Below are 18,769 nucleotides of genomic sequence, written 5' to 3'. Positions count from 1 at the left end.
CATAAATCAAGTGTATTATTTTGCTATTGACTCAAGCATAGGTAACTCGAAAAACCCGCGGAGGTTGTGTAATATGAACACGAAACTCATTTCCTGTGGGTATCATGATGAGGATAGTCCCAAATGAACACCATACGCCTGCTCCCTACTAGGCGTAGAATCCACACCCAGGTGTAACTCATAGAAGGGCTTACTCCCAGGTGGAGTAACAGGTATAATTTTTCAAGTCCGGCGTATAGTGAATTTTACGTTGTATGTAACGACCCAATTACGACCAACTGGTGCAACAGGCCCCAGAGCACTAGTGGAGGAGGTCCATTAACCAACAGTCGCCTCATTGTTTAGGGCTGGTTAAGTACTGCCAGTACTTCCAACAAATACTGATTTGTGAGTGTCCTTCATTGTCTAACAGTAAAAGCACAATACTACAAAAGGCACTATTGTATTGYCATGCCTTGAGGCATCGTACATTCACTATGGAAAATGTGATTTTAAGATATTGCTAGCTGTTCCTGTTCAACCGACTCCGGGGAAGTAGATAAAATGCTTCATTGCCAAAATCTCGAACTATCCCTTTAATATGGAGGGAATTTGCAGTCATTGGAGCTAGGGCTGTGGCCGACGTGAAATTTAAATCAGCCGGTGATTGACAAGCAAATAACTGCCGGTCTCATGGTAATTGACCGTTAATTAACATGCACATTTAGCATCTCCTGGCTTCCACACATCCTACAAACCACTGATGCAGACCTTTGGAACATCTACATTTTAGTCTAACAAAACTATGCAATATAGCCTACACCTTCACAATAAATCAATTATATATTTTAGACAGGTTTAAAGAAAAATGATATGAAGAAAATGTAGTCTATTTCATAAGAACAGAATAGCATACTCAGAGTTCCTTATGTTAGGTCCTGATCTGGCTATGCCATATGGCTGTGGGCTACAGTAGCTCATTTAGGAAACACAATTTGCTTAGAATTCCGTGGCACTGTATTACTTTATAGTATGAGGAATACAATTGAACAAAGCTGAATAAAATAAAGGATATTTTCTCCAAATGATTTGAGGGAGTGTGCACGTGGCTATTCTGTGTTGAGCAGTTAACAAAAKAAATAGGTAGACCTATATGCTAAGAGTTCTTAATGTAACTTTAGTTGTTCTACAAGAGTTGGCCTATACATTTAGATTTTTAATACATGCAACTAATGAGGATTTGAAAAAAAGTTGTTTGAAAGGCATTTTTTGAGCAGGCTGTACACACGTCAGTCTCTCATTCACAATTATTGTATTTTTTACCCCTTTCTCTCCCCAATTGGTAGTTACAGTCTTGTCCCATCGCTGCAACTCCCGTACGGACTCGGGAGAGGCGAAGGTCAAGAGCCGTGCGTCCTCCGAAACACAACCCTGCACTGCTTCTTAACACAATGCTCGCTTAACCTGGAAGCCGTACACCTGGCGACAGTGTCAGTGTGCCTGGCCCACGACAGGAGCCACTTGAGCGCGATGGGACAAGGACAACCCAGCCGGCCAAACCCTCCCCTAACCGGACGACGCTGTGCCAATTGTGCGCCGCCTTGCCAATTGTGCAACGCTGTGCCAATTGTGATGCAGTGCCTTAGACCACTGGTRCACTCGAGAGGCCCCTCTCATTCACAATTTGACAAGCACTTGATAATGCCTCGAATTTCCCGGCAGCATCCCCTTTGTGTGGCTGTAATGACGCCTAAAAAAATCCATGCCTTTTGCGTCCATTGGCCATTGTGCCTTTGGGCTAAATACAATAATTCCCTTCTCCCCGAGTGCTGCGTGCTCTGAAGCACCTCTCACTCACATGGRTCTCCATCATGTGATCGGGTCTTTCTCACAGGCTACAAGTGAAGACAGACATCGCAGACGCAACTGCATGTGTCCTTATCCAAATGCACGTGTCCACATTTACATTTCATCAGCCAACATGAGTAGGCCTGACAAACAGCAAAAGCACTAGCCTATGTCAATCTACTATCCCCCATTGTACAAAAGTCAACCTATTCTATTCTGTGCGAGAAATAAATATTCCAAACATAGTCTGGGACAGTTGTGGGATGCAATAGATCCCAAATTAATACATCCACTAGCATCAAAAACCCTTTATTTTTTACGCAATGAGGATGATGCAACAGATCAGAACATTTAGCTTAAAATATTGATAGCCTAATAGTTTATTTCTTCACATTATAAGCGCAGCAAAGCGCACACAGCAGTAGGCTTTAAGAGCAAATGTTCCATTAACAGGAAAACACCATTATCAAAAGTGACCGCAAATGCGATTTACATGTAATGCTTTAATTATAAAGTTGCATTTTAATGGTGAACATTTTCTTCCCCAAACTTGAAACTCACTCGCTGCTTACGTATGTCAGTTAGGCTCTACACCCCTTGTAAAGTGGATTCATGTGCTTAATTTTAAGAAATTATTTGGCCACTTTTGAAGTTGTGATACAAACCGTATAGGCCTAAGGGCTAGGCTACATGAGGTGTGCGACTAGAATTACATTAAAAAATATATATATGTTTTTACATTGATGCCCAGAGTAAGGCAAGAAACATTCACAAGTGATAGGCTAATATGGTCACCCATCAGACTATTCTTGATTTAAGCTCATCTTTACATATATTATTTTGATTTAGAATGGACCATTACCATGCACCTGTCTCCAAACAGGGGCAGAGGACAAATACACCTACACACTTAAATAGCAAATGGAGGAGGCTTTTCCCATGGTTCATTTTCATGCCAGCCAGGTAGGCTATACCAGATAGAAAGCACGCAGAAAATATATATTTTAAAATAAGTGTTGTAGTTGAGTCCCGATTTTCATGGCACAACCATTGGCGACTCAACTTCTCCTGACTTGGATTTGCARGTTGACTGGATAGGCTCTTATGAGAAGCAAAACATTAGCTGCACTGTGCACATAGCAGTGAGGGTTCTGTTCTCAGAAGTGGGAAGGATGTGCCACAGCCTACATCAACTGGTGAGCTGTAACCACCAGTCAACCATTTAGTTTTGACTGGTTAAGAAACACTGCTTTACAAAATTTCAAACAATACCAGTATTGCGTTTAATAGTAAAACAGTCTAGCTATGTCTCTCTCCCCTTGAGTATAGACGGGTTGGTTGTTTGGCAACAAAACCAACGCGTGCACTATGGAGCAAAACAGACAGGGTTGGCTTAGCTTGTTGACATGTAAACTTTATTTGTTTTCCAATGTTTATTTAAAACATAAATAAAGTTGCACAATGAGCACGTCAAAAATACATCAGTTGATGGTTAGGTAGCTAGCGAATTTTTGCATAGACATGACAATCAAAACAAGACGTGGTATCAAGAACAAGAAAAAACGAACTGAAAGAGTCACTTAGAATTCCCCAGTTTCTTGTCATTGTTGCTATCCAGAATCACAACACAGGGCATTCTGTCCTATTGAAGAGTGCGCATAGTTTGACGTTCTCAGCTATGTCTATAAAATAAAGTAGGCTGGTACTTGGACTTCTGCCAAAGGGACTCGACCACAACACTGAAAAAAAGCGAACATTGTTATAGGCTAATATTTGAGCCAAACAAAACCGCACTAGCCATGGCAAAATTAATAGCATTTCAGGAAATTGTTAACAGAAATGATCTCCGCTCAACGGAAAAGTGTGTAGAACTGGAACGTTAGAACATTAGTTTATAACAGTAATATTTTCTTTACGCAGCCAATATACATTTCTAGTAACGTTAGGTAGTAGAGTTAGTTTAAACTTCCTCCTCCAATGAATTCTGGAGGTCAAAATAATGTCTACCAAATCGGTTCATTTTTAAACGTTGAGAAGACGTTACTTGTTTTGCTAACATACTGTATGGTCCCTGGACTGGGCAAGAAAAGTTTTAAAAAACGATATATATATTTTCAGCTAATGAGCAAAGATGCCTTTCGTGTCTACAAATCAATAAGAACACTGACAGCAGTAATTTAGATAAGTCCTGACGCTCTACTTTGGACATTACAAACTCTTGCGCTATAATTCAACATTTGTACCTAGCTGACTAATAAGTCTACCTACAGTAACACTTTTAGCTACCCTCTTGACACATAGCCAACAAGCTAGACTGCGTCGGTTAATTCATTTGGCTAACTAACCAGGTAGTTAAATTAATGAACTAGCCAACTAAGTTAGGTAGCTACCTTTGGTGGAAGCTGGCGAGCCAAGGGTACATTGCTAGCTACAGTAACTTAGCGGCATAGAATCCAATGTTACATTAATTTGTATCTACCTAGCTAATTCCACACTGATCCTAGCATCGGCCTTAGCTAAGAATAGCATTTAACAAAGGGCGAAAACAGGAGCTAATCCACGTAGCAGGCTTAGCTAATCAATTGAGTTTACCACGCAATTTGCATGGGCAACAGAAAACCATATCTAGCTATAATGGCAAGTTACTGTCGTTAACCGGCTCAGAAAGGTTGCAAGACGATAGCAAAAGACACGTACCGACAACATGTGTGCCTGGTTCCAATGAAATTCCAGTGTATTATTTACACGAGAGAAAAGTTATTCCTGTTCATTTCCTCACCTCTTTTCGGTGCAATTCTGTGTTACTTCACAGCCCGTGGTATATTAATGCCCATCCCCCCTCCACATTTGGGTGATGCTGAGAAAGTTCCTGTTTTTCCACCTTTTCCTTTCTTCTCCTACTACGTTTTAGCAGGCTAGCTATTTCCTCGCGCACGCTCTGTATTTATATTCGCGTCCCTCTGCCGGCCCTCACTCCGGTTTGCTTTGTTTCCTTGTTCCTTCCCGAGTCCAGTGACCGCAAAGACGGATACACTGCACACAGGAGCTTGGACTTGAAATAGGGGAAAGGACAACACAGCCCTTCGGTTGCCCGACTTGCAATTGGCTCTACACTTCAGCCTGGATGTACAGCGAATGTAAGCAGAATCTGAATCCCGCCACAAGCAGCCAATCACACAACACTCTGTACTGTCTTCATTTGCAAACCAGACTCTCTTCAAGATAACAAAGCCAGACCAGGTAAGGGCTGCATGTTGTCAAGCCTATAGCACTGCAGTAGTTTAAACATATTTGGACACGTTTCATTTACATGTCACGTGGTTCTGAAACATTGGTTTTACTATATTGTACACGGAACAAAAATATAAACGCAACATGTGAAGTGTTGGTCCCATGTTTCATGAGCTGAAACAAAARATCCCAGAAATGTTCCATACACACATCTTATTTCTCTCTAAWTTTGTGCACAAATGTATTTACGTCCCTGTTAGTGAACATTTCTCATTTGCCAAGATAATCCATCCARCTGATAGGTGTGGCATATCAAGAAGKGGATTAAACAGCATGATCATTACACAGGTGCACCTTGTGCTGGGGGAAATAAAAGGACACTAAAATGTGCATTTTTGTCACACTACACAATGCCAAAGATGTCTCAAGTTTTGAGGGAGTGTGCAATTGGCATGCTGACTGCAGGAATGTCCGCACCTCTCTGGTTCAGAGGGATTGGGTTAAATGCGGAAGACTGTTGAATGCATTCAGTTGTACAACTGGCTAGGCATCCCCTTAATGTTTTATTTTTTTCACCAGAGTTGTTGCCAGAGAATTGAATGTTAATTTCTTTACCATAAACCGCCTTAAAGTAATTTTTGATTAGTTAGGAGGTCGTCCAACAGGCCTCACAACCGCAGACCACGACGTGTATGGCGTCCTGTGAGCAAGCGGTTTGCTGATGTCAACGTTGTGGACACTGTCCCATGGTGGGGTTATGGTATAGGCAGGCAGAAGCTACGGACAACAAACACAATTGCATTTTATCGATGGCAATTTGAATGCACAGCGATACCGTGACGAAACCCTGAGGCCCATTGTCGTGCCATTCATCCGCCGCCATCGCCTCATGTTTCAGCGTGATAATGCATGGCCTCATGTCACAAGGATCTGTACACAATTCCTGGAAGCTGAAAATGTCCCAGTTCTTCCATGGCCTGCATACTCAGACATGTCACCCATTGAGCATGTCTGGAATGCTCTGGATTGATGTGTACGACAACATGTTCCAGTTCCCGCCAACATCCAGAAACTTCGCACAGACATTGAAGAGAAGTTGGACAGCATTCCACAGGCTCCAATCAACAGCCTGATCAACTATGCGAAGGAGATGTGTCCCGCTGCATGAAGAAAATAGTGGTCACACCAGATACTAACTGCTTCTCTGATCCACACCCCTACCTGTGACCAACAGACGCATACTGTATCTGTATTCACATTCGTGAAATCCATAGATTAGGGCATCATTCATTTATTTCAATTGACTGATTTCCTTACATGAACTGTAACTCAGTAAAATATTTGAAATTGTAGCATGTTGCATTTATATTTTTGTTGAGTATATATTTATATTAGTAGGTCTACACTTTAAAGAAAGAAATACAAATAATGTAAGCGCTGGTTTGCTTAACTAGACCGCCTGTATGCCCCTCATGTAACTCAGTCTTCAGTAAGACCAAGATGATTATTCAGCACATCTGTTCCACAACATAAAGATCAAGATGACTTTGGAAGTAGAAGCAAGAATGAGCTGTTTGTGCAGTTGCTCAGCAGCCCCCTACTGCACATAAACTGACTTGAGGTTGCTTTGGATGACAGCGACTAAAATGTAAAGTATGTGGGTTACACCCTGACTAGAACAGACACGTTGTGTGCGCAAGTGATGAAAAATAAATGTACACATATACTTAACAAAAATATAAACGCAACATGTAAATTGTTGGTCCCATGTTTCATGAGCTGAAATAAAAGATCCCAGAAATTTTCCACACAAAAAGCTTATTTCTCTGAAATTCTGTGCACACATTTCTTTACATCCTTGTTCATGAGCATTTCTGCTTTGCCAAAATAATCCATCCACCTGACAGATGTGGCATATCAAGAAGCTGATTAAACAGCATGATTAATACACAGGTGCACCTTGTGCTTGGGACAATAAAAGGCCACTCTAAAATGTGCAGTTTTGTCGCACAACACAATGCCACAGATGTCTCAAGTTTTGAGGGAGCGTGCAATTGGCATGCTGAATGTCCACCAGAGTTGTTGCCAGAGAATTGAATGTTCATTTCTCTAACATAAGCCACCTCCAACATTGTTGTAGCAAATTTGGCAGTACGTCCAACCGACCAGACAACCGCAGACCACGTGTAACCACGCCAGTCCAGGACCTCCACATCCGGCTTCTTCAACTGCGGAATCGTCTGAGACCAGCCACCCGGACAGTTGATGAAACTGTGGGTTTGCACAACCGAAGAATTTCTGCACAAACTGTCTCAGGGAAGCCCATCTGCATTCTCACCAGGTTCTTTACCTGACTGCAGTTAGGCGTCGTAACTGACTTCAGTGGGAAAATGCTCACCTTCGATGGCCACTGGCACGCTGGAGAAGTGTGCTCTTCACGGATGAATCCCAGTTTCAACTGTATCGGGCAGATTTCAGACGACATGTATGGCGTCGTGTGGGAGAGCGGWTTTCTGATGTCAACGTTGTGAATGCCCCGTGGTATTGGGGTTATGGTATGGGCAGGCATAAGCTGCGGACAACAAACACAATTGCATTTTATCGATGGCAATTTGAATGCACAGCGATACCGTGACGAAACCCTGAGGCCCATTGTTGTGCCATTCATCCGCCGCCATCACCTCATGTTTCAGCGAGATAATGCATGGCCCCATGTCACAAGGATCTGTACACAATTGCTGGAAGCTGAAAATGTCCCAGTTCTTCCATGGCCTGCATACTCCCCAAACATGCCACCATGTTTGGAATGCTCTGGATCGACGTGTGCAACAGCGTGTTCCATTTCCCACCAATATCCAGCAACTTCGCACAGCCATTGAATAGTGGAACAACATTCTACAGGCCACAATCAACAGCCTGATCAACGTTTATTTTCTTTTTTTTGTGTGTTTTACCTCTTTTTTTAACCCAATTTTGATCTTGTCTCAACGCTGCAACTCCCCAACGGGCTCGGGAGGCGAAGGTCGAGTTATGTGTCCTCCGAAACATGACCTGCCAAACCACGCTTCTTAACACCCGCCCGCTTAACCCGGAAGCCAGCTGCACCAATGCGTCGGAGGAAACACCGCTAAATATGACTTGCTCGACGCGCTGCAAGTCCCTCTTCCATCTACTCATTGGTTTTCATGAGCACACTAACCCATGTGGGTGATTGAAAGATGAAGCGAGGAGAGATTATTCAAAGATAACTAAKTAGGTTTCCCATTTTATCTGTGGATTAATCGTCAAAGTAGAGAAACATATGATTGTGTATGACTACCGGTCAAAATTCAACAAAGATCCAGCAAAAAATAAAAAAGACTATATGCATTTCAGGTGAAATAACAACCCAATGTTTATCTCCCAGGCCAAATTAACTAGCAACACAAGCTAGCTAAATGTCCATGAATGTTTCATGTGTGTTTCGACCTGTCCACAGACAAAATCAACATGTGCACGATGGCGCGTGTGACTGGCTTGGCCAAGGTTTTTGGTGTGGTTTTTGGTGTGTGTGTGTGTGTGTGTGTGTGTGTGTGTGTGTGTGAGAGAGAGAGAACCTCCTACCTTCTGGTCGGTACTGGGCGATGATGGTGACCGTCTGGCCGGCCCTCTTCAGCGCTGCAGCTGCCTGCTCGTGTGTGGCGTTCCGCAGGTTCACCCCATTCACCTGAGACACACAGCACAGGGCAGAACCTCAGCCATGGAGCCTTGATTACCAGGTCAATGGACCAACCAGCACTGTTCCTCACAGAGATATTTAGCCTACAAGGGAATGATACTACCTGGCTTTGACATAAGGATGTGGAGGAGAGCCTCAGCCTATCATTCCTTTCTTTCTTGGATCACCAGCTTGATGATTCGTTTTCAATCAGTGGAAGAATGACCGTGGCATGATTTAAGAGGATTGTGACTAGAGAAAATGCCTGGTTCACAATTCCAGCAGGGCCATTGAGCAGATGTGCCCTCCAGAAAGGTACCCATCTGTCATCATGGGGGGCCTTGCGTTAGCTATAAGAGATTATTGATTTATATGAGAGCTGTGACCTTGACTGGAAGATGATCCAATGCTGTCTCTTTTGATTACTTTGACTCCATGCTGCCCAACGTATCATCTATATCCTGTTACCCCTTTGGGTCTACTCCTCTCTACATTGCTAAAATTGTCTATTTGTAAAGGCAAGTCTTTGATGGTAAATCTTCAGTGCTAAACCATGTACAGCTGTAGCTTTCTATGTCGTTATGACAAAGCACTAACTACTGTAGAAGTTTTGCAACTTGCTGTAAGTATGTTTTAAGCAAATATCTCAGATGTGTAAGCCCTGCCACAGGTTAGCTGGCTGGTTAGTTCGTTGCGAGGACCGATAAGCCACTGACCGAGAGGATGCGGTCTCCCCTCCTCAGCTCCCCGCTCAGGTCTGCTGGTCCTCCAGCCAGGATGAATGAGACAAAGATGCCCTCTCCGTCCTCGCCGCCCACAATGTTGAAGCCCAGCCCTGTGGAGCCCTTGTGAAGCAGCACCTTCCGCGGCTCCCTGCCAAACAGAGCGACAGCGTCAGGGCGCAGGGCGGGACTGGGAGCACAGGAAAGAGACGGAGACAGACAGAGTGTGAGAATGGAGGTAAGGAGAGAAAATGGGAGAGAGAGAGGTTGAGAAAGAGATGAAGAGCAAAAGAGGGAGGAGAGAGAGAAAGAGGGAAAAGGGATGAAAGACAAAAAGACAGAAGGGGAGACAGAGGCAGTTTAGGAAACAGCCCACACCAACATCTGTTCATACATGGGACTAACTTGTATTCTGGAAAAGGTGACACATCTCTCATTTTGCAGTAAGTATACAATACTTGGAATATGCTGCAGCAGAGCCTGAAGAGTAGCACTTTCTATATACTTTTGCAGGGGAAACAATCCCAGCATTCAAATAAGTATTAAACATCCTTTCCACAAATGGAACGAAAAAAAAGGAGAAAAAGGAAATTAAATACAGACAGCACTTTCAAATATGCTGAACTACACTGGTAATAGGCCTATAGAAAGAACATGATTATGATTCGACTTCACCTCGAACAATGCTTTGGCGCAACAGTGCCCACCAAGACATGCCATCTTTGGATGAACAATTTGCCCCCTGAAACACACACACACACACACAGAGCAGCAGCCCCACACTTGACTGCCCCTGCTGCAGCTCTGTTTTAGCTTTAGCCGCTGTGAGTCATCATCAGGCAGGCTGAATTCCAGACTGTGTTGGACTGAGGATCCTGGAGAGGCCAAACCACTGCTAGGGACCATCAAAAGACTTCTGAGAACATGCCTCAGACTGTAAGGCAAAGACACACTGCAGATGCCCTAGAAGCTGACACACACACACACACAGCCCGTCTCAACAAAACTCTCCACATGGTTCCCATTAGTGGTCTTCGCTCTAGTACTCAGCCTGCGGTCCACAATAACAATTCCTACTCAATCCCTAATGGCTGTGCTCCAAGTTGCTGTAGAGACCCTTTTTACATCAATGGGAGCCAATGCATACATACTTTCCTAGCGTTAGTTTCAGGTCCCGACTGAAAACAACCCTGATTGTTCTAGTATAACATGTGAAGAGGCATGGTAAGTTTTTATATGGTTTCACAAAGGTAAATGAAAGGCAATTTGACTTTAGAGCAATGATTGGATGGTACTTACATAAATATCTCACATTGATCTAAAACCCATATCAGTACATCCTGGATTGTTACAATACCATTAAAAAATTATGTATTTCCTCAATTGAGAGTCCATAAATTTAAGATTCATGCCCATGGTCTCATGAATAAAGCCTGTTTGGCAGTGAAAGTCAGGAACTATAGTAGGCAAGTCTTTTTACAATTACTGCATTAGGTTTGTTCCCACATGGGAGGATGAGTCACAGAGATGTAATAAGCCCATACTGACCACACACATACACACTCTCCTTTTCTTTCTGTCATCCATGTACCATTCTGCCTTTCTATATATATTTCTGAAGGATGAATACCTTTTTGAAAAACAACATCACCCTCACATACACAACGGAATAACAAACGTGAGTAGCACACGAGAGATCATCTTAAAAATAACCGCATGCAGCGACACAAGAGGGCCGCTGTACCCCGCACATCGGACCAGACAGTATTGGACCATTCCAACTCAGACACATGCATCACCATGGTTACCTGAGGATCCTGTGTTTGTTCCTGAATGACAGTCGCTTCCTCAGCCACTTGGGGTGAGCTCTCACAAATGACATGGAGAAGGAGATGTTCACTGCAAACATGGTGGCTATTGACTGTGTTACATTATTACTTCAACTCCAAGCAACGTCTCAAAGCCCCCTAACCCCACTCTCTATCTTTGCCCTGCTTGTGAGAGGAGCTCTGGTTGAGGCTCGCTCTGTACAGACGTAATCTCAGGATGTTCTGTGATGAGATACAGCTCCACTTTGGGCTGTTACATTCTACTCCTCATCAGCAACAGGACAAGACTTAAACCCTCACCCGCCCACACAGACTAGATCAGAGCCATCTCTACAGAACAGAACCACATCCTACAGGAAACAGCCAGGGTGGGTTCCCCCGTTCCATGCTTCCTCATTTTGTTGCCCAGGCTTCCCTTGTGTGGCTCAGAGGGCTGTGTATCACAGCAAAAGGCGGCGGAAGTGGGATGTTGATGGGAGGACCTTCAGACTACATGCTGTTTGAGTTATTTGAGTGCTGATGCTCTTGAAAGTAAATGTGTGTGTGTTTTGTGCCAGCACATGTATGGAATCCTAAAATCAGGAAAAAAATGCTTGGGCAATTCTGGGACCTGACTCCCCTTCCCCTCCTTCTACCCCTCCTTGGGGTTTACTCTCTATGCCTGTCCCTCTCCATGCCTCTATGGGCCTGTCTATCTTATTCTCTCCCTCTCGCTCTGGCTCTTGTTCTCTCTCTCCCTCCCTCCCTCYCTTTGCCTCTCCCTCTCTGTAACCAGCCATCCCCCTCCCCTCAGTGTTTTGGCAGAGGCTGAGGCAGCCCAGTCCTAATGCTCTGAATGGAGATGTGGGCTGTGGGGTTTAGCGGGTCGCGCTGCCCCAGCACTCTGCTCTGGCTCTCCCTCGCCTCAGCCCAGTAATTGGTTCTGCTTGGCTGATTAATGGTGGACACTGCGGACCAACATTTTCCACAAACATAGACAGACAGACACAGACCAAGTCTGTGTTAAACATTAGCTCCCTTTCTTTCTCTCTCTGTAACAGGCTCACAAGCCCAAAGTATGCAGGGCTGGTGTATACAGATGAAAGAAAGACTGCTCTCTTGTCCTTCTTCTAGTTTTCACCTTCACATTCCCCAGTCGTTTCTACCGCCACTGCCTCTCTCCTCCTAGACCTATTATTTCATTCTAATTTGACATGGAAAAGGCGACAGACGGTTCATGATATTTCAAGCCTCTCAGAGTGGCTAAGAATAAACCAGGCGCAATGAATGATTAACAGTTTAGACTAACTCAGGCATTCAACTGATCCTAAACTATGATTACCCTGTTCTAATCTTTCCCCCGTCTATGAATGGTTTCCAGTGGCCATAGAAGGGCCATAGAAGGGCTTGCTGCTAATGTGTATATATCCCTGTGATGCTCTCAAAGCTTACCAGTCAAAGGTTGAGCGCATTCACAATGGAAGAACAACACCAAGTTATTGATTAGCTCACCTGCTGCACTGCTCTGTAGATTCCTGTTGTGTTTACAGTATCTAGTCTCTGGGCAAACAGTCCTGGCCAATAGCATTCTTTACTCTCTGATAGCGCCCAGCTAAACAGTTCAGGTTGTGGTATTGGTCAGCAAAGACGCACACTCAAAAACAAACACCATTCTGGTCATTAMGTCTCACTTGAAAAATATATTTTATCTCAACGAGATTAACCTGGATAAATAAAGGTCACATAGCCTATAAAAACAAGTGACATACTGTATACTAAGATATCTGCATATGGTTCCTGTAGTGGCTAAATTGTCCAATATAATTGTCCCAATACAATTTCCATCCTAGTCCTTTAGCCACAATGGAGAGTGGTGAAATGTTAGTCTTGACGCAGACAAATCCAATGTCCAGAGTTTGATTCAAGTTGAAAAATAATAATACATGGGTACAAAAATGTACAGAATTCTACCAAAACTAATTCTGATCATTAAACTAAAGAAACAAACAGCATGGTAAACATGGTCTGGTATGGTCAAAAGACTGTGTGCTGCCATTCCAGTCACGCCCAGTAGGCCTTGGAGAATGTATGCCTTTTTAACTGTATTCTCCATTGGCCAGTAGAGGGGGTACACAGACACTTGACAGGGGATTAATGGCAAACACACATAAAACAGACATGCATCATGAATTGGAAACATGCAAATATACAATATGACCTATTTGGCTCCTACACACCAGTCCCAATTATATTTGATGTGAAATCAAAAAGGCGCTTTCCATCTAGGCTATATCACAACCGGCTGCGATTGGGAGTCCCATAGGGCGGCGCACAATTGGCCCAGCGTCGTCTCGGGTTGGCCGGTGTAGGCCGTCAGTGTAAATAAGAATTTGTTTTTAACTGACTCGCCTAGATAAATAAAGGTTAAAAAAACATTTCTATAATGTTGGTTCCTGTTTTCAAGCGTACTGCACCTACTAACCTCTTGGAATCAGGCTTGGTCTCAACAATCTTTCCAAGTATCCATGCACTACGTGGTGCAGTGGGGTCCATGACCAGAACCACATCTCCTTCACTAAAGCTGCGTTTCACTTTGTTGCAGGTACTGGCAGGTACTCCTGTGTCCATCTCTTCCAAAATATGTCGGCCATGTACTGGACTTTCTTCCAACGCCGTCTGATGTACAGGTAGTTGTTTTGAAAGGTTGCAGGAGTAAGACAGGCTTCGACTTTAACAATAACATGTGATTTAGGGTGAGGGCTTCTAGATCCAGGGGGTCATTGGTTACCGTGGTGATTGGGCCGCTGTTTAGAATGGTCTCTACTTCACATAGCATGGTGTGCATCCCTCATCTAGGGTCTGTTGTTTCAGAACAGAATGGTGTCGTAGGTTCTCCGTCTCCAGAATATCCTCCGCCATGCAGAGAGGAGGTCGTAGTGTCAGATGGAGAGGGGAATGTGTCTGAGGTGACGGCAGCACCACTGAGGGGGACGCATGGTGTCGCAGATGGGCACAGGGCAGACGATGCCGGCCCTCTCTCTCTGACTGAGTCTAGCTCCACTCCTCTGGAAGCCCTCGCTTTACACTAGAATAATCATCTCCAATAAAAACCATGAGAATAAAATCCTATGCAAATCCTCCTGGGCTGCAGGGAGGTCTCTCTCCTATCCGACAGCAGGGAATCTGATGCATTTAGATGTTGATCTAGTCTGACTGGAAGTCTGTTGGGATGATGTCATCCGTGACAACGTCTCTCTGTTTAGGTTTGAAGCAGACGTGTCATACTGTATAGGCCCTGGAAGACAGAGCAGGGGCATGTGTGTGTTTGTAGACCAGTGGCATGTGTGTTGATGTGTGTGTTGTCTGGGTGGGTAAGCATGTAATGTATACCAACAAGTGTCTTTATGCGTGTGTGAGTTATATTGCAACGTGAGGGAGCCAACATTAATGTATGTGTGTGTTTCTATGCGTCAGCACATTATGAGGAGATGTCTGAGTAGATCAGTGTATGTGATTAATGTTGGCAGCGTGGACTGCCTTTGTGAGGGGTGGAGGACCTGGGTGCATGGCCTGGTTTTTCCAGAGTGCAGATGAATCACGACAGCTGCAGCAATGTCCGGCCCTCCTCATTTGCTGCACCGTGCTGGATAAGCCTCTCACTTCCCAATACATTTATGGTAAAACCACGGCCCAGTGTTTGTATTTACATAAGGACAGCAGCAGGCAAAACATTCCTGTGCTGCACATGTGTGTGTGTGTGATGACAGCCTCCAGTTACACCTCCTCCCAATACTATCTGTTCACTTTACGCCCTCAGTCTGTCTACACACACACCTGCATGCAAGCATATACTGTATGCATACACACAGGCACTGGTGGCATGTTCTGTACACACACACACACACACACAAACACAGGCATCCATGCACACTGACATAGATTAGACACGGATACTCTACACAATTATAAATACAGTGGCATGCAACCAGCAACATAAAGGCATTCATCCATGACAACATGGTGATTGATGAGGGAGGTAGGACAGACAGCGGACACGCAACACAAATATATGACAACACATACAACGAATCAACTCTACACACACAGAGACAGGTAGATTACATTAAATACACACTCATAAACAAGCCAGACACACACTAACAGACATTCTGTCCATATATCTGTCGTAGAGGTTTTCAGTAGGGAAGCTAGGACAATGACAGTGGCTTGGCTGGGGACTCGGGCCTTGGTTAGACTCGGCTCCTGCCAGATGGAATTGAGCAGCTTGTGCCAGCGAGCGGTCCTGTGGAGACGTGTGTCTCTGTGAAGGGCAGGTATAACTCAGTCAGCCGGCTCAGGCTAGAGCTGGTCTCAGCTCAAGACTGTACTAATGCTACTGTTTCTAATTCATATTCATGATCAGTTTGATGATTTAACACTTTTTATTTTTTACTCTTAATGTAAAATGGTGTTTATAAACACGTGCAATAAGTAAATGGAGGTTAGATGTGAAGTCAAAATGGAGCATGCCAGTGTAGGAAAAACAACGATTAAATATTAACTCTGGAAATACAAAATAAAGGATGAAACTAATACCGGTGGAACACTTTCACACTTGACTTGGGGAAGGGCTGTTTCAGATGTTATCCATCTTAGACAGGTAGTCAAAGCAGATCATTATCGAAGCCACTGTGGTTATTTCAACCTTACAAAAGTGACACAGGGCACTGTAAAGGCTTTATAGATGTATACTGTGAGTATGACCACCCACATTAAAAGCAGGAGTAGACATGGACATGGAGAGGTAAGCAATGTATAGACTGTTACACCAGACCGATAGATTCTAAGTGGCTATCAGACATAGATGGGACGCCCTCCCTTACAAGAGAGCTCTGTCAGCAAACAGCACTCCTTACTCCTTTCCCTCCAACTTCCCTTTCTCTTCATCCCTTTGTTTTTCTATCTGCTGCCATCTCTCCTCCTCCTCTAGTCTCAAAGTGGAGCCACGTCCCTAAACCTTTGCCATGGTGATCCCCCTCTACACCACTCTTCCCCTGTCTCCAGGCACCACAGTCTATGCCAAGCCCAGATACAGGTGTGCGAGGCGGGTAAGTTAGAACAACACAGGGCTGTTGCTAGGTAGTAAGATTAGCTAAGCGGACCTAGCGACGCCGCTGGGTTAGTACCTGCCAGAGGAGGGACTGGGCCTTGGCCAAACAGTAGCCTTGGTCCCGGGGTATCCCCCGCTGTAGAGACCCAGGGGACCCCGCTGTCCCCAGGTTGTTTGTGGATGACACTGTAAATAGGTTCAGGGCTGGTGGGGAGTACAGAAATCACAGTGAATGGGGCTTGAGTAGGACACAAACACAGAACACACAAACACATGTACAGTATACGGGACAACTACACAGGACAAATAACAGGACAAATACACATACATACATGCACATAATAGAAACTGCTACACACAAACATTGTTAAAACTACACAGTCACACAGTTGGATACACCACAAACACACGCCCACATGCACCATATAGTCATGCCACACATTGCACATGCTCCACACACACACACACACACACACACACACACACACACACACACAATAGCTTGGGATATTAAGGTGACTCTGGGGCTCTCAAATCAAGCTCTGTGAATGTTGTTTCAGTGTTTGGCCAAGAGGTCGTAAGGCAGAACAAGGAGGAGGGACTTTGGGATGAGAGGGCTTCTTTGAGCTATACATTGCCACCTCAGACAAAACTGAACCCTCCTTGCCCAGCTAGTCAACCAGAGACAAACACATTGCCACACTGTTGGAGGCCCACTAAACTACATCAATCTACATACATATCACCAAAGAAAGCCACAACACCGGGGAACGRCAGGTAAAGCAACGATCACCACACCAAGATTAAAGAATTAATATGCTCAAGTTCACAACAAAAAGGCCTCTTACTGCGCTCTAGTGGCCCTGTGCTATTTTGACACGAGAAAGTGACTCTAACCCTGGATTGTCAAAACTACTCTTAAAACTTACATTCACATGGTAAACAACATATTATAAACTGGGTGGTTTGAGCCCTGAATGCTGATTGGCTGATAGCCATGGTATATCAGASCGTATWCCACGGGTATGACAAAGCATTTATTTTTACAGCTCTAATTACATTGGTAACCAGTTTATAATAGCAATAAGGCACCTCAGGGGTTTGTGATATATGGCCAATATACCATGGCTAAGGGCTGTGTCCAGGCACTCCARGTTGCYTCGTACATAAGAACAGCTCATAGCCGTGGTATATTGGCCATATACCACCCCCCGGGCCTTATTGGTAAAATATAATTCCCCCTTTTGTGAATTATACTGCATAGCTATATCATCCTGTAAAAGATTGTTATGTGCTGTACAACAATGAGATAAGAAAAAAACATGCAAAAAATGGTACTGACCTGGTGAAGTCTTCCTCCCCCAGCATGTGACGTGGGTCTGGGGAGTACCTGGAGGGCGTGACCTGGGGGGGCTGGCTGTAGACGGGCTTGGGCTCCATAGCACCCATGTAGGCCATGCCTGAGTTGTGGCTGATGTGGTTGTCCACCATGGTGGGGAAGGCTGGAGGGAGGGCAGGGAGGGCCAGACCAGTAGATGGAAAGGAGGAATGATTAAAACAGTGGTCCACTGGAGGCCTGGCAGCACTCTTGCCAAGAGGGATCAACTCATAACACTATCATACATGTGACGATGCCTGTTAAAAAAATCTATGGCCCATTATTAAAGACAGTATTCTCTCTACAGATTAGTCAGTGTGGGTATTCTCTATACCGGAGATATAATAGATGTGTGCAGGCTACTGTGAGACCACAGTATGTCCTACACCAGAGATTTTGAGTAGCTAAAGTCTAGAAAGTTCCCAGATTTACATTCCATCATTGGGCTACAGTACTTATGACTCATGGCTCTAAAATCCCTTGAAGAACATCTGACTATAGGTCATACTTTCAGAGCTGGCTTAAAGGAGTAGTTCACTAGTTTACAACATGATGTTAGATGGTTCCTCACCCTGAAAGTAGTATATGGGCCAGGATACGTTTCTTTAAACCGCTACAAACTTCAGCTAACTATAGCCACCGCGAGCTAAAAATCTATTTTAATGAAAGGGAAAGGGGGATACCTAGTCAGTTGTACAACTGAATGCATTCAACTTAAATGTGCCTTCCGCATTTCACCCAACCCCTCGCCCGGGGAACAGTGGGTTAACTGCCTTGTTCAGGGGCAGAACGATAAATAGTTTACCTTGTCAGCTCTGGGATTCAATCCAGCAACCTTTCGATAGGGGTATGTGAACATGTTTATTTGTATTTTTTATATATTTATTTTATATATTTTATTTCTAAATCAACTGTAAGTAACATCTAACCAAATATGGAGTTGATTTCAGGTGATTTTGGTCACAGGGGATCACATGCCCACATTACTTCCAATTA

General features: G+C 44.2%; 1 protein-coding gene across 8 annotated transcripts in view; it reads right to left on the bottom strand.

Annotated features, from left to right (window-relative positions):
* The window catches only part of dlg3 (discs, large homolog 3 (Drosophila)), a 129,676-nt gene that overhangs the window by 23,930 nt on the left and 86,977 nt on the right, over positions 1-18,769 (bottom strand). For 4 of the 8 annotated variants that reach the window (XM_070444188.1, XM_070444189.1, XM_070444191.1 and 1 more), the window contains 3 exons: positions 17,738-17,897; positions 9,472-9,667; positions 8,662-8,764 (listed from right to left, as the gene is read on the bottom strand). In XM_070444188.1, the coding sequence (XP_070300289.1) occupies positions 8,662-8,764; positions 9,472-9,667; positions 17,738-17,897 (459 nt within the window). Of the gene's footprint in view, positions 1-4,524; positions 5,017-8,661; positions 8,765-9,471; positions 9,668-17,737; positions 17,898-18,769 lie in introns of those variants that run through there. The other 4 variants (XM_023989889.2, XM_070444190.1, XM_023989890.2 and 1 more) reach the window with 3 other exon arrangements.

Source organism: Salvelinus sp. IW2-2015, linkage group LG6.2 (genome assembly GCF_002910315.2).
Source record: "Salvelinus sp. IW2-2015 linkage group LG6.2, ASM291031v2, whole genome shotgun sequence".
NCBI lineage: Eukaryota > Metazoa > Chordata > Actinopteri > Salmoniformes > Salmonidae > Salvelinus > Salvelinus sp. IW2-2015.
The sequence above is the reverse complement of the archived record's forward strand: the minus strand, read 5'-3'. Positions and strand labels throughout refer to the sequence as shown.